Raw genomic sequence first — 14,328 nt, 5'->3', positions numbered from 1 at the left:
CATTGAAAATAAAATTATATCGGACGACGAATAGATTACGCCATACGATTTGAAGCTGTAAAGTGAATAGTACTATATATAATATGTTTGGCTCCTTACATAGATTTGTACTCAGCTCTGTGTGCAAGAGGACCTAGCAGAAACTAGATTTCTACTTACACTCGAATCAGGTCGTTTAAATGCTGTGGAGTTCAAATTAGTCGGCAAGTAGGAAGGAATGATGTTATGGAAAATTTATATTAAATGCGGAAAAAGGGCATATCTATAATACTGAACTCGTTATGTCATTCTCTTACGCTTATGGAAGGTGTTATCATGGGAAATAAAGCTGCAATACGCATCGCTGTTCTTTAGACGAATATAGGTTTGCACGTAGATAACGGGATTTGGTCTTGTCGATATTGCTTCCTGTTACCTCCAGCCGGGAGATATTGATACATGTATATACACCAACAGGGCTATGCATATGGCGCGTTTTGTCCTGAGAGTTGTTTTCCGTTTCCAAAAAACTCGCTGTCCGCTTAGGATTCTCCATCAGACAGGACAGTGGCAGGAAGTCCAAAACCGAAAAGACAATGCGTCTGGAATGCAAAATTTACCCTGTGAAGGCAATGTTTGACAACGACGGTGTACGAAAGGAGATGGACGGTGATGCCAGGCGGCAACAATCACAACAGCACGATATGGCTTACCGATGATAGGAGTGATGGTAGCGGCGGCAGCAGTAGAAACAACACAAAAACTAGCATACATCATCGGATCTGCCCCTGAGGGTTTGCTGTTGAAGCCTGGTAAGTCAATGTTGCCGTATGCATCATCTGGCGTCGTTCGTCCGGGCGTTACCATCACAAAAACACCACACGAGAGAGATGCACGACAAGCACTAATCAGTTACATCTCATGCTAGCATAAACAGAGGCCAGCTACACAGACGCCATGTGCGGGTAACATTTCGCTGTCACACGACGCATAGTATTTTATTATAGATATTGACAATTCCGGCCAGGCAACTGGATTGTAGCTAGCAGACATGAGGTTGGAATCCGGCTTGAACAGCAGGACCAGGCAGTAAAAGTATACGTATTTTTCACCCACCCGCTGCCTCGACTTGTGCGAACGTCGTTGCACGAGGCGCGCAGGGTATCTGTTAGAGCCTGTTTGTTTTGTCGGCGAAGCTATGGGTTGATAATAGTGGGGGGATCTCTGTGGTGGGTCTAACGGGCTCAATGGGTCAGGCTGCCGGAAACAGCGTTCCAAAAAAAGGCTATTAGTACGTACCGCAACTGAAGAAACTGGCTTAGAGAATGCCAGCTCACAGCTGTATCTGCTACGGCAGCCGGCGGGTCCAGCTTTACTTGCAATTCTAAGCTGGCCTGGTGTGTAACATACCGCTGCTGGTTGTTCGTTAACTAGAATCGCTGCGCTTTTCGCATCTGTGGACCTAGAGCACTGGAGATCCGATCAGCAACGAAAACAAATGACCGAGCGGCCTGGGGCGCTGCAAGTCGGTGCCTGGTAATCGTATCGAACGCAATTACCCCCGACTGCCTCCTGAGAGGTGCCCTACGTTCAGCATCCATAGTTTGGTTTCGCGTTCAAGCTGACTGTTCCCTTTTTCAAGACTACCTGTATCCCGTCGGCAGCGGAGTCAACTTGAATGGAGGTAGCAGAAACGAAAATGAAACGAGGATAAAGACGAAGGTTGCGTTAGTGAGGGGATCGTGAAGGAGCAACATCGAGTATCGGTGCCGGAGCGGGTCGCCACTCTTTTTACCTACCCATTGCTCAACAAACAACCGCACCATGAAAACGGCATTCCAGGCCGTTATGGCCTGGCTGGCTTGGCCTCAATTCGCGGTTGATCGCGATCGTCATTGCCGTCATCACGCTAGCTTTTGCCACCAGAAGCATTGACTCCAGTTGCTACTAGCATTGCCGATGTCGCAGATGTGCCTGCGGTGTTAACATGGGCTGCGTGCCCTGAGTAATGTTGCTCCTTAAATGTTTATCTAGCAGTTCTTAACCTAATTTCACCAATAGGCTCGCCTCCTCAGCTTTTAAATATCTATGTCTGCAGACCTTTGATGCACGCTCTTATGTTAGTTGACGCTCTGCCTTCAGCGGTCACGACGTTGAGAAAACAGATGGAAGATTGCATTGCACTGATCGGTTTCTATCTTAATAGTCACAAATGAGCGACACGCTTACTGGATGCTGTCACACCTGTAGCGGGGTACGCTACTTCCTGAAAAATGGTGTCAACGCTTTGTTCTCACAGCTTACCATATAGACATTTGGTGTACCAGAGCGACCAAAAGCAGTGATAGCAAGATACGACTAGATAACTATAGAAACGATACTAAGTTACGTTGCGACGAACGGTAGAGCGATTTACTTGGCCATTGAAACTTTCTACTTAGAACGATATGACGCGTAATACCAGTCCATTCCTCCGCTGGGTGTTATATTAAATTTGAAATAATCTGTTATTTTCTTCTCGCTCACAGTATTAGCTTCAAATCATGCGAGATGATGATAAGTCGTACACATCGAGACGTTCATTTTTAATACAGTTAATGGCATATGTGTAAATACGTATAAAATCTACGATGTAAGTTAAGATGAAATAGAAAGCAAATGTTATCAATTCTTTTTAAGGAAACATCTGTGTGATTTAGTGTGGTTGCCCTTTGCGCGAGCGCTTCAATCCTTTACAACTGCGTGAGTAACACCAGGCAAAATTCTGACTGGCTTTAATTGAAGGATAGATTTACCTTTTTTTTTGTTCAATCGAGCAAAAAAATGTGAGTACAGTGATACTGGACGAGCGAAAAGCAAGTGACCTAGATAAACATGTCGCATGATTTTATGAAATGCATATATAGCTTCCATGCCTAGTGGGCTCGAAACACTGACTGGCTTAATCTTATTGTTTCATAAATTGATTAGTCAATAGTATCTGTAATACGAAAATGAGGAGCAACGATAACTTTTATATACAGCGCTTCAATCCTCGACGGCGCTCGACTGGTAGCTTCCTAAATCCGGTTCAAATGCTGAATGGAAAGAAACGCGTTACTAAGTACGCATGCAATGATGTATTTTTCCTTCTTCTTTCTCTCTCGCACCTAAAATCTTTTTCAGCTTACTAGAGATGATCTATAACTCTCTAACAAACATCCGAGACTTACAGCCCATGGTCCGAAATTTCCTAAGCCTCCACCCGGACTCATTTTTGCTTCTCGACGACGTCCACGGGCCGACCGGCTGTCCGTTCGTTCTTTCACTCTGCCAACGCGCAAGTAAGCAATGCGTGAATAATTCCATTGTCCAATCGTCGATTGAGTAAGCACGGAACGCTTCCTGAACAGAACTGACAGTTATGTGGGACGAGCAAGAAAAATAAAACGAGTCACCAAGAGAGCAGGCTAGCAAAGCGTAGTGATGGAGAAGAGCAGATAACTCTTGCGTATGCTGCTACTGGTAGATTTCGGCCAGCGGAAAAGTGCCGAGGGTGAGCAAAAGAAAATGAGCGGCAGGTAGGAGGCCAGGCAACCACGCAGTAGCAACCGCCCCACTGTAATACTGCAATAGCCACAACCTAAGTACTACCATAGAGTTGGCTATCGCATCGCACAACGATCTCATAAAATTTCAAATCATCCATTAATAGCCGAGTATAGCACAAATAGACCATTCGTAGCTCCGTTGTTTATATTCCCTAATACTAAAGATGAAACGAAAAATGAGCGTGCCGGGACGTCCACGCCAAAACGGCAGCGACCACTTGGCCAAAGGACGACGTCCCTAGCGATTTTCCCGCTCTCCCAGCCATTCGTCGATACCTACTCCCAATGTTCTCGTTAGCGGCACCAGCGCTTCACGTTTATACTGCTACCACTTAGGCTTGTCTTCACAAAGACGAATAGTGTAGACCGGTAGCATCGTCAACTTAGACCGGATCGGTGAAAGTCGAAGCTGGGCTTCGGGCGGTGCGACTACAGGCGGTGGCTTATGCTTTTGAGAACTCAAGATGAGTTGGAATGGCGAAGATTCGTAGGTACAGAGCTGGAAAGCTGGGAAAGTGCTCTACAGTATACAACGGCAATAGTGAAATAAACCTAGGCAAAGAGAAAAGTAGGGGAGGTCGAAGGCAACTTAATCTTCGTGCTCAATAATTCATCCCGTCAGAGCTACGTAGCTAGCTAGCAGCTAGCTAGGTCAGCTTGCAGGTAACCAGCTTCTTTAGACGACCTGACGGGGTAACCAAAGCGTTTCATCGCCGTATCAGCGGTCGCCGCTATCGTTGTTGCCGTACAACCATCTATGCGACGGTGGGCCTCTTACTTTGCGACCTGCATCATTCTTTTCTTGTGTTTTCTGCCGTCGGCGCAATCGTACCGTTTGGTGCCACCGACTTGTTTAAATCGAAATAGTAAATAAAAGCTAGAAAAAGAGATAGTAATCGAGAAAAAATGTATCGAAAGGAACGAGAAGGAACACAGCCACTTATTGTGTATTTGTGTATCCGATACCTAAATATTCGCTGCCGCTGTTTCAAATGTACGCACTTCGGCGTTGTAGCTCAGATTCGCCGTCCTGTAGTCTTCCGTTTCTAGATGCGTGCATATCTACGTAATTCAAACGATCATTCACCAAAACGAGCTCCAAGGGGAGAAGCGTACGCAAACATGGAAGATTGACGACAAAACTTCTGCAGCGCCGAAATAGGGCGGGTTGCATGAGGGCAAACACGGGAGCTCCACTCACATACCCTTTCCCATGTGTTCTCGCCAACTCTAACGTACGCTTAACAATTGTCTCATTTAGATAATGCTGTTTATTCCCTAGATATGTCGTTATTATTGTATAACGGCAACATTTCCATGTCACCAAGCCATGGTTGCTCCATCCGTTCCTGTCTTTCCATTCGCTAAGCGTTTCTCCTCCTTCCCAGATTGGGCGCATGGTGCGTCTGGCACCGTTACGTCCAAGTAGGTAGCTATAATGATTGGACACATAATAATGGCAGCAGTAGTTGTAGCAGTGGTAATAGCGGCAATAGAAGTAGTCGTCTTAATTGCAAGGTCTGTGTAGCACACAGTAGCCGATATATGTGCATACAAATGTACACAATGATCAGATGAGACGGATACATAGGTAGTTGGAGTCATCTGCTACCATGCTCGACGCTAAGTCATTGCCCTTATTGGCAATTGCTGACGACGAACACTGCCATTCGCTTCACCGTCCATCTTGGTTGTCACGGCACTGTCTATACATGACAAGTGTTCGTCTTCGTGGGCCGCTGACGCAAAACGAGTTTCGCCAGCCGGCATCAGCCAGCCACGTGTCACAGACGCAACGAACCTGGCATCGGTTTCATCAGAAGTTTGTTGTTCATTGTTGCAGATTGCATGTATAAGATTGTTAAAACATAAAGCTAACTTACCGTAAAAAAGGGCGAGTCTTTCGTCGATGTATCGAGATGCCTACGGCGACGTGACCGTTGCAACAATAAATATTATACATAGTTGGCAGCGAGTGTATAGGGTGGTTGATTTATTATTGAGTAGTGATAGAAAATGTTCAAAGAAACGGGTGTCGCATCTGTGAACAGTTAGTACTGGAATGCATTAAGGCGGGAGAGTAAAGAACTGCTGTTTTATCAGTGCTTTCCCTTCGTTGTAGAGCGATCGCTTATTATTATATATATATATATGTATATGCAAGCAGCAAGCTGACACGCCGTTCTTCAACGATTCTTTGCGACACAGTACAGAAATGCAGAATAACACTTTACATTACTTAGCTGTATGTAGGAACTAATAAGCAGGTAGCCGTTTCCAAATGGAAAAAGTCGGAAAAAATTTAGCTGGGACAGCATCACCGTAACTCAAATGCTTGTTTGCCAGCGGTTCACGCGGTGTTTGCGCAGTAAGTGCGAAGAAGAAGAAGAGAAAGGCAGAGTTCAAGCCTGAAGGCTAATCGGATCGATCGAAGACGACGAGCAATGGAGATACCGGTAGAAGCAACGGCGGCTCTAATCCCTAAAAAGGCCCGTAATGCCTCTAAGTGGAGCGGAAGGTTGAACCTCCTATCCGATGACAGGGAGCGACTAACGGAAGCTACCACAGTAACGGCACCCAGCAAAAGCATCGACGGCGACCCTGGTTCACAAGTGAAGTAAGCTTGCCACGGTCGTTGAAGCGCTCCAGCCGTCTGCGTCATCAGTGGAGCAGCTGCGCGTGCCGCCTTTGCTGTTCTGCCAACAAACAGCTATTTCGCTTCTATTTTTTTCCTGGACTGCTTCAACTACTTCTAGCAACGCCCCAAGCACTACTCGTAAGAGATCTTTCGAATCAAGGTGAGATGATGGGCGAGATTCTACTCGAGTAGCACAAGATGCACGTCTTCAATTAATACAATTTAGTGAACAGTGCACCGAAAACGGTGCAACAAGTGAAAGTTCTGCGCTTGCTACTCCAGCTGAAATGTCTTCACCTTTTACACCTGCAGCGTGCTATCTTTATATATATATATATATATATGTGTGGTCTTTGAGAAAACTGCCCTACAAAAACTAAAACAAATAACCGTTTGAAATACTCACTTTTTTGGAGCTACTCAGGCTGATAAAACATTCCCTGAAACACGACGACAGGAAAAACAGGCATATAAGAAGATGATTAACTGTACCATTATGACTATATTAATTAAAAAAAAAAACTCCGTAACCTTATATTGAATTATCAATATGAGTATTTAATTAAATTAATAATAATAGTACTAATAAAGTATATTGTGTTATGCAAGTAGCGTTCTTTCCCTACGTTTCTACACGGCCAATTAACGAACGACGGCAAATACACCTTTTTAATTGCCAAGTGAAACGACACACTCGCTTCACTAAGAATGCAAGGAGCAGCGGAAAAGTGATACGAGCTGGCAAAAAAAAATGACGGGTAACAGCCCCTTGTATGTGCTGTGCAAGCGGAACAGTATTAGTCGCCAACATCGCTTTGGGCTTTCCCTGGAACTGCTTCACTGACCGTCAAACCCATAAGGGATAAGGGCATTTAATTATGTTTTGCAAGGGGGCTGCGTGTACGAGGACGCAATAATCGCTGCATTCACTGATTGTCTTCGGCCTCTATCTCTCCTTCACTCTATGTCTTGCTGAAGTGTCGTGCTTAGAGTAGTTTTAACTAAAGTTTAAGCCGGACAGCTATACTAAACGTGCCCCAGTGGCTTGAGGTTACCGGAGTAACGATGAAACGGGGAAAACTATTAAAAACTTGCAAACAACCTTCGTGCTTCCTCATGGATCAAAGTTTGTCAGGGATCGAATATCCGCAACTGCAGTGTATCGTGAAAGGACCGTGACACACACGCAATATCATCGCATTTGTGGATAGCCTAAGAAAAACGCAGTTAGAAGCGGACGACATATGCCGCCGCCGTTCCGCTCATCCCGAACGGGTCAGTGAATGTTTCCGAAATGTAAGCGGCAAGACGCTTGGTCAGCTCCTCAAGTTTCTGTTCCTGTTCAGCCTCTCTACTGGCCGCTGGCTTCGTTTTTGGCGTCTCTGGTAAACTCGAGGACTCGATCCAGTGCATGGTGTGGGCTTCACGGGACTCGTGTAAGCGCTTGTTTCTGTCCAGTTTCTTTTTTGAAGGTTGTTGGCCCGGAACGTCCAACTTCAGCTCCCAGCAAAAACCAACGGCACAGAGCAGCATCATCCACCGCTGTGTTGCATGCATATACGTTCACCCCCCGACTGGGTCTGAGTCGCTCGTTTCGTTTAGTCATTTGTCTCAGTTGCATGCCAGCCGGCACGTACAACCGCTCTTCTCTTCTCTCGCTCTCTCGCTTCCGCTTTCTCTCGCTTTTGTTTCCATAAACATGCAAGCATACAGAGGACCACTTTCGCAGGGAATACTCACAGTAGCAGCTCTCTGCTACCGGCAGCAGATGGATGTCTGCAATTAGAACAGTCGACCCGAGTGACTTCAGACGGCTGCCGCTGCAGTCCTGACTCTACTCTTGCCGGAAGCACTAACATAGCGGCTAGACAGGAAAAACTGCCGCACCCATTTTCGCGAGTAAACGTTGCGCAGCGATCCCATCGCTGGCAAAGTAGTTGCCCAACAGAATTCGTCGACTCGTAAGCTTGAATGCAGACGAGACGCAGATATAGCAGGATGTCCTCTCAAAGTGTGGGGGCAGTGATTGCTTGGGGTAGAAGTATATGTTATTTAGGGTAGTAATTGTCGTTACTACCACGCCTAGTAGTAGTACACGTGCTGGCTACAGGCTTCTAGTACCTGTACTACTTCTACTAGGCCGTACTGGCATTGCCGCATTTGCTGCCGTCTTCGTTCTCGGTGGGATTGTGAAAAAGGGGGAATCTACAGCCGCGACAAAGACAGAGAAATGGCGAAACAAAAAAAGAGGTAGCCAGTAGTAGCAGAGAGTAGCAGGGAGAGAAATGGAGTGCCTTTGGTTTGAACGAGAGACGATTGAGGTCCATTCGGGAGCGGTCAGGGGACAAATGGGAATAGTCAGCCGCAGAAGCGAGACGTCGGTTTTCCACCGCCAACTGGTCCTACTTAGATCCTCCGCGCATCATTACTTCGTGACATTCAATCGAAAGTCACAGAGTGGGAGCACTCTCCAGTTTCGCTGTTCGCATCCGTTCGTTCAGTTCTCTTCAGCTACGGTTTATGCTTCCTTGCTGTCTTTTGTCTGACGTTCCTCTCGCTGTTCGTCCTGTGGAGTTAGAGTTACCGACTTTGCCTGTCTTCTCGTCTCGGAACTGAACTTTTCTCGAGGGGCCGTCATCCATATGTCTTTGTCGTCGTCCGTCCCCACCTCCACGTGACGTCACTGAGAACCACTTCGCGAGCTTTTGGTGGAAAAGAGAACAACGGATTCTGAGACGTGGGATGCTAGTGGAAGATGGAGGAGGAATGAGACAACAGGGCGAAAAGAAACGAAGCTGGTGAACGCAAAAGGCCACTCATCCCGAGGTGTGCTGAGGAAGAGAAGGCAGCGGCAGCGGCAGCTAAAGGCGCACAACGATGCACAAAACAAAACAAATACCAGTAAAAGTAACTGTTTTCCCAGCACTCCTGACGTCGTCGCCTGCACAGCGCTTCTCTTGCTGTACATATATAGAGTCCTTTGTTGATTCGGGGTAGTACATACGTGTGGAAAGCAAAAGAGAAACTTGGCAGCGCCACAGTTTTCAATGCGCGCCATTTCGAACGCAAACGTACACAAATGAATACACATATACGTGTTGATGCTACATGAAACCGTCATGATAGTAAAACTATTCTGATATTTCCTTATGACCTTCTATATGATAACAGCAAACGAGCAGTTACCAAGTAACCGATAAGCAGTTCCTTGGAGCAGTAGCATGTAGTTCGCTTTTTGTGGAGTAACGATCTCCATTTTTAGACAAGAGATGTACTCCGTAAGAAACGGGTGGAACTCCTTCGCTAGACTCGCCACTTAGCTTGAAGGACCTTTGGTAGAGGACATAACAACATAATGGGCTATTGGCACATGAGCGACGAAATGCAAAATCGTCCGCTGTAACATTAAAAAATGTAAGGATCGCACGATAATATGCGCCTTACCAAGGTTCAGTGTCTGGTGTTTAATGCTGATGAGTGAATGTAAGACATTTCGAAACATCTGCGACGAACTGTTACGGTATAAAATATATAATTAAGGAATGTAAACTGTCGAATTCTATAATTTCAGATAAAAAGATGATAACTAGAAAATAAAACCGCGATCGAAGGGTCGCAACAAAAAATAATCGTCTACATTAGACAACTTAATAACAACTAAGCTGATGACAATGACGACCGTTAGCATCGATTAAACGACGAGCATTTTCAATAATATTAATAAGTACAATTAATGAAGTTGCGCCGTATCTTTCGCTATGCACTGGCATTCATTCACCTTGTATGTTCCTCTACGTTGGAGACATATTATTATAGCAAAGAGATGTTTGCCTATTCGCGCGCAGGTCGTTACAAGTACGAGAGAGGGCTGGAAACAACGTTAAAAAGCAGTCTTCCTCTGTACTCTACTTAGCTCTTCTACCCTATTTTATATTTTTGTTTTATCTCTGGATCGCTTACGGAGAAAGTAAAACTCATACGTAGATAGCATCGTTGAGCAGAGTTGCGATCCTGGTATTCTACGATACGCCTGCGCAACGGTCTCTATCTGCCAGGCTTCCCCCAAAGACCCAACTGACTGTACCGGTGGAATTGCTGGTACTTGCCATTGATCTGTTAGCCGCTGTCCCAGCTGTTGCAAGCCTCTAGCGATCTAGCAAAGTGACGGCATAGATCGGACCGATCCCTTGACTGCGTCGTTCCCTTCGTCCTTATTGACGGCTAGTTTCCTACTGCTACCGTTACTAAACGAAGCTATGCTCCCAAGTACCTGCAGCACTCGGCGTAGTAATATGCGATCCAGACAACGGCAGAAGGACCTTACTAGCCTTGGCCGACACGTTCCTCGCCTTCCGTCGACACCAGCCCACCAGCCAGACAGCCACGGCGGCCAACATCAATAGTCCTAGCTTATTCCTTTTCTACATCACGAATGAGCAAGATGGCTGCATTTTGCCTGAATTTTGCATACTTCTTTAGGACAAGCTTGAGCTACAAAGCAGTCGACGTCTTCCAGACGAATGCAGACTGAACAGCTCCGACTGAACAGGGAACTCAGACAGCAGGCAGATTCGCACATAGGTATTGTGTTAGGAAAAACGCAAGTAGAATTTAACTTGATCGATGAAAGGCGCTTGAATTGCCGACCCAACGCGTCAAGCTACGGCGGTCAAGGGGGAGTTCTAGAGAAGTGGACTTTGAATGTACATATAATGGAAATAATAAACTTTTACCTTGAATAATTACCTTTGAAGAGAGGGTTCCGAGGTTAACGTGATACAAACACTTGTGTCACGCTAACCCTGGAAATCCAAAGAAATCCGAATTGGGAAAATATGATGCGCTCCACACTTCAGCAGCTGGCTGTTATCCTGTATCGGGTCTTGTAACTAGTCCAGCGTATTAAGAGATATTTCTTAACGTACGTAACCTATTATTGCTGTACAAAGTTGTCCCTTTTCGGCTTCAATATTCACTTCCCTGAAACCTCAGATTTATCGATCGCCAACACTTGTTGGTAGCGCGAGAAATCATAGAGAAAAATTTCAAATCCCAATATGGAGTGCGCTCTGAACGACAGCTTCCTTCGAGTCTCACAAATTACGCTAAAAACCCTTAAACAAATTCTACCTTCGTGTTCACTCAAGATTGGTTTTAGTTCTCTCAGTATTGCCTGGCAGAGCTTCATTAATATTAGTTCTTGCTCGTAGCTGTTCTCTCAACTGACATTCAGTCGTTCCTTTTAAGACACGTCCCGAAACCTTATTCAATACTGTTTATATTGACATCAACTGATATAAGCGGCTGTTATAGTTGACGTTAGTTTCTACTAGGGTGTATGTAGCATTGTTTGCCAAATGTTCTGATCAAAGGAACATATCCAAAGTCGGTGCCAACAAAGCTCACTAAATACACGTATTATACGTTAGTAATCAATTACAGTACGGTTGGCTACTTATAAACGATAAGAGAACCGTGGGATCAGCTCAGTAGATAGTCGATAACGCTGGGTATGATATTCCGTGTGAGTTACGCTTGAGTGCGCCTCGAAACATTTTAGAATAGTGTTCGTATGCTAATAAAACTGCTGTATTGCCAACAGCACACGGATATGCCAACATATTGAGACAATAGAGCCTTTCTAAACGGCAGTTTTCCAGCAGAATTTCATGTTTTGATAGGGCTACTTGAAGGCGATTCGTGTTCCGCCACCTGTCCATCTATCTATGTATCAGCCTGCCTTGTTGTTGATTGTTTAGTGCTCAAAGTTTCGAATAAAAGCAATTGACGATAAAACTGGAAGCGCCTGAGCTATGAAGCGGCGTGAGTGACCTTTGCCAATAAAATTGGTAACGAGGCGTCTTTCTATTAATATTAGGCTTTGAAAAATCACCAGAGCAAAGACGTATATCCATTAGATTTAAGATCAGGCGCGTACGCGTAGTAATGTATTTCACGATCACCCGTGTATGTCTATGTGTGTGGAAAAGTAACCCATCATCTAGTAGATACATCTAGCGGTTAGTTGTTAATGAACAACCCTTAATAAGTCGTCACAGTTGTTCAAATTAGGACAAGGCTGTTCTGTAACAGGGCTGTGTGGAAGCAGCGAAGCCCTTGGAGGAAACGATGGACGCCGTATCGCGCAAAGGATGTCAAACTGCCCTATTGTGTTCAACGTTAATCGAGAGGCAAACGGGAAGAGAGAGAAAAAGAATCACTTGGTCCTCGGTACGTGTTCTAAACCGAATAGGAACCTAGGGCAGCCGACAAGTACTGCTAGCTGGACCGGCCAGTTGTCAGAGACCGGCAATAATGGCAATGGAGGAGGGCGAATGCAGAAGAAAACCTAAGGTGTCGTCCGGGCATCCGGTAAGGGATGGTACATAATTCATGATTCATGTGGTGTTAGTGCAAGAGAGAGTATGGCATCTTGCACTGCTAGCGATAGGGACTGACTATCGGAGGCAGAGCTGCCCATTGCGACGTATAATTCGTTCGGTTCACTGACCAAGAACTCAAGGCAAAAAGAGTAGTAGAAGGCGAGGAAGCAGCAAGACGTGGAGAACAATACGCCTGTGTGTTTATCTCTGCATGCGTAGTACACGTATGTTTTTGTCGCAAAAGAATGGGCTTCTGTCCCGTTCACCTAAGACTGAGCGGACTTTTACGACTCGGCTACCCAGCCACCGCACTGTAGCTGCTCCGCCATGACGCCGATCCTTCAAGCAGAGAAACAGGCTTGACTTAAAAGCAAGTTCTGCTCAATGTAGCTCCACCACCGGGGCGCTAAAAAAGCGTATCTGGAATAAGAATATGAACGGGCTACGGTAGCTCAATAGCTATCGAGAAAAAGATAAAGAAGTTTACGAATCGCCTCTCGCAAGAGGTCGGCAACCTAACAGTGGCACGTCATCAACAAGAACTGTCATGAGAATATATAGTTGAGAAACGTCCCCTCGACAAGGACGCTGTCGCAACCACTGACTTCAGCGGGACGGATTGTCAACTTGACCTAGGATGTGTATTGAATATTTGTTTTCTCGCCCCGCCTCTTTCAGTATTACGAATCTAGAAATAACTTTCTTCACGAACTCGAAGCATTTGGGACGTGAGCCGCTTGGTCGACTGTAGCTGGCTGACGCAAAACTGTCTCCGCTCCATTTAATCGGCACACACTCATGCAAGATCTGTTCTTTGCAACATTACGTCGTGGAGATGCTTCCTAACCCTTCCCGTGTTGACCTCCTTGCGCGCACGCTTGTCCTGACTACCCTCGGCTTTTCGATAAAGTCTATATTCTATATTACGTATACGGATATAAACTACGACTATGTTTTTCAGTACAAGAAGGTTGGCACTCAGCTGTTTGTCCATTCCTGTTTGTAGACAGGAACTGAGATTCTTCTTTTTTCGCATTGAGTGGTAGTAGTGTTCGCTAAGTTCGAAGAAAGCACGAACACCTAACGAACTACCACAAAATAGCCCCTGAAAAACAAGGGGCTTGACAACAGTGGGACAACTTTGGACTGTTGCAATATATCTCGAGGACAGTCTTCTCTAGCGAGGCAGTGGGCCGTTGTGTCCACCGAGCAGCCACGGCCACCCTCGCTCCACTGCACCCTACTACTTATCCCGTACTGGCCTGCTGTCCGAGAAGGAACAGCTCTTCCCGTTTGCTCAGCTTGTCCTCACATTTCCGTGCTTCTCTGGGGTTCGTTCCTTGTCCCCCTCGAGATCTAATCCTAGTCTTAGCGCCCACGCCTCTATCCTACTTCCCGTACCACGAGCCCCATTACAAAATCGTGCTGTATAGCTAGTACCATATAAGCTAGCGCATTTGAAGCACGATCGCAAACGCCAACCTCCCGGTTGGCGGTTTACTCCGCCTATCGCGGTCCCGTCGTGCACTCAAAGCAAATCTGCTCGGATTACGATTGAGTCGCCTATTCATTAAATATAATAATCGTAATTATTTGTAGCTTCTGTCATCGCCAGCCAGGCGACGTCTGGCTGTTTCCTAGTCCTAGAGCCCCATGGTCTTCGTCTGCTCCGCCTCCTCCTTCGCAAGCATCGAAATACAGAGGAAGAAGGACAGAGAGAGATTCTTTACGTCCGCTG

The 14,328-nt window shown here is 45.9% G+C and overlaps 1 protein-coding gene across 11 annotated transcripts in view; it reads right to left on the bottom strand.

Annotated features, from left to right (window-relative positions):
• Positions 1–14,328, bottom strand: part of LOC111247121 (protein O-mannosyl-transferase TMTC3-like) — a 196,258-nt gene that overhangs the window by 99,871 nt on the left and 82,059 nt on the right. For 7 of the 11 annotated variants that reach the window (XM_022797713.2, XM_086973664.1, XM_086982027.1 and 4 more), the window contains one exon: positions 6,614–6,647. The exons of 2 other annotated variants lie outside the window; for them this stretch is intronic. In XM_022797713.2, the coding sequence (XP_022653448.1) occupies positions 6,614–6,647 (34 nt within the window). Of the gene's footprint in view, positions 1–3,191; positions 3,262–6,613; positions 6,648–10,953; positions 10,974–14,328 lie in introns of those variants that run through there. 2 more of the 11 variants (XM_022797748.2, XM_086989906.1) reach the window with 2 other exon arrangements.

This window comes from Varroa destructor, unplaced genomic scaffold (assembly GCF_002443255.2).
Source record: "Varroa destructor unplaced genomic scaffold, Vdes_3.0 BEIS01000001.1, whole genome shotgun sequence".
In the NCBI taxonomy this organism is placed as follows: domain Eukaryota; kingdom Metazoa; phylum Arthropoda; class Arachnida; order Mesostigmata; family Varroidae; genus Varroa; species Varroa destructor.
The sequence above is the reverse complement of the archived record's forward strand: the minus strand, read 5'-3'. Positions and strand labels throughout refer to the sequence as shown.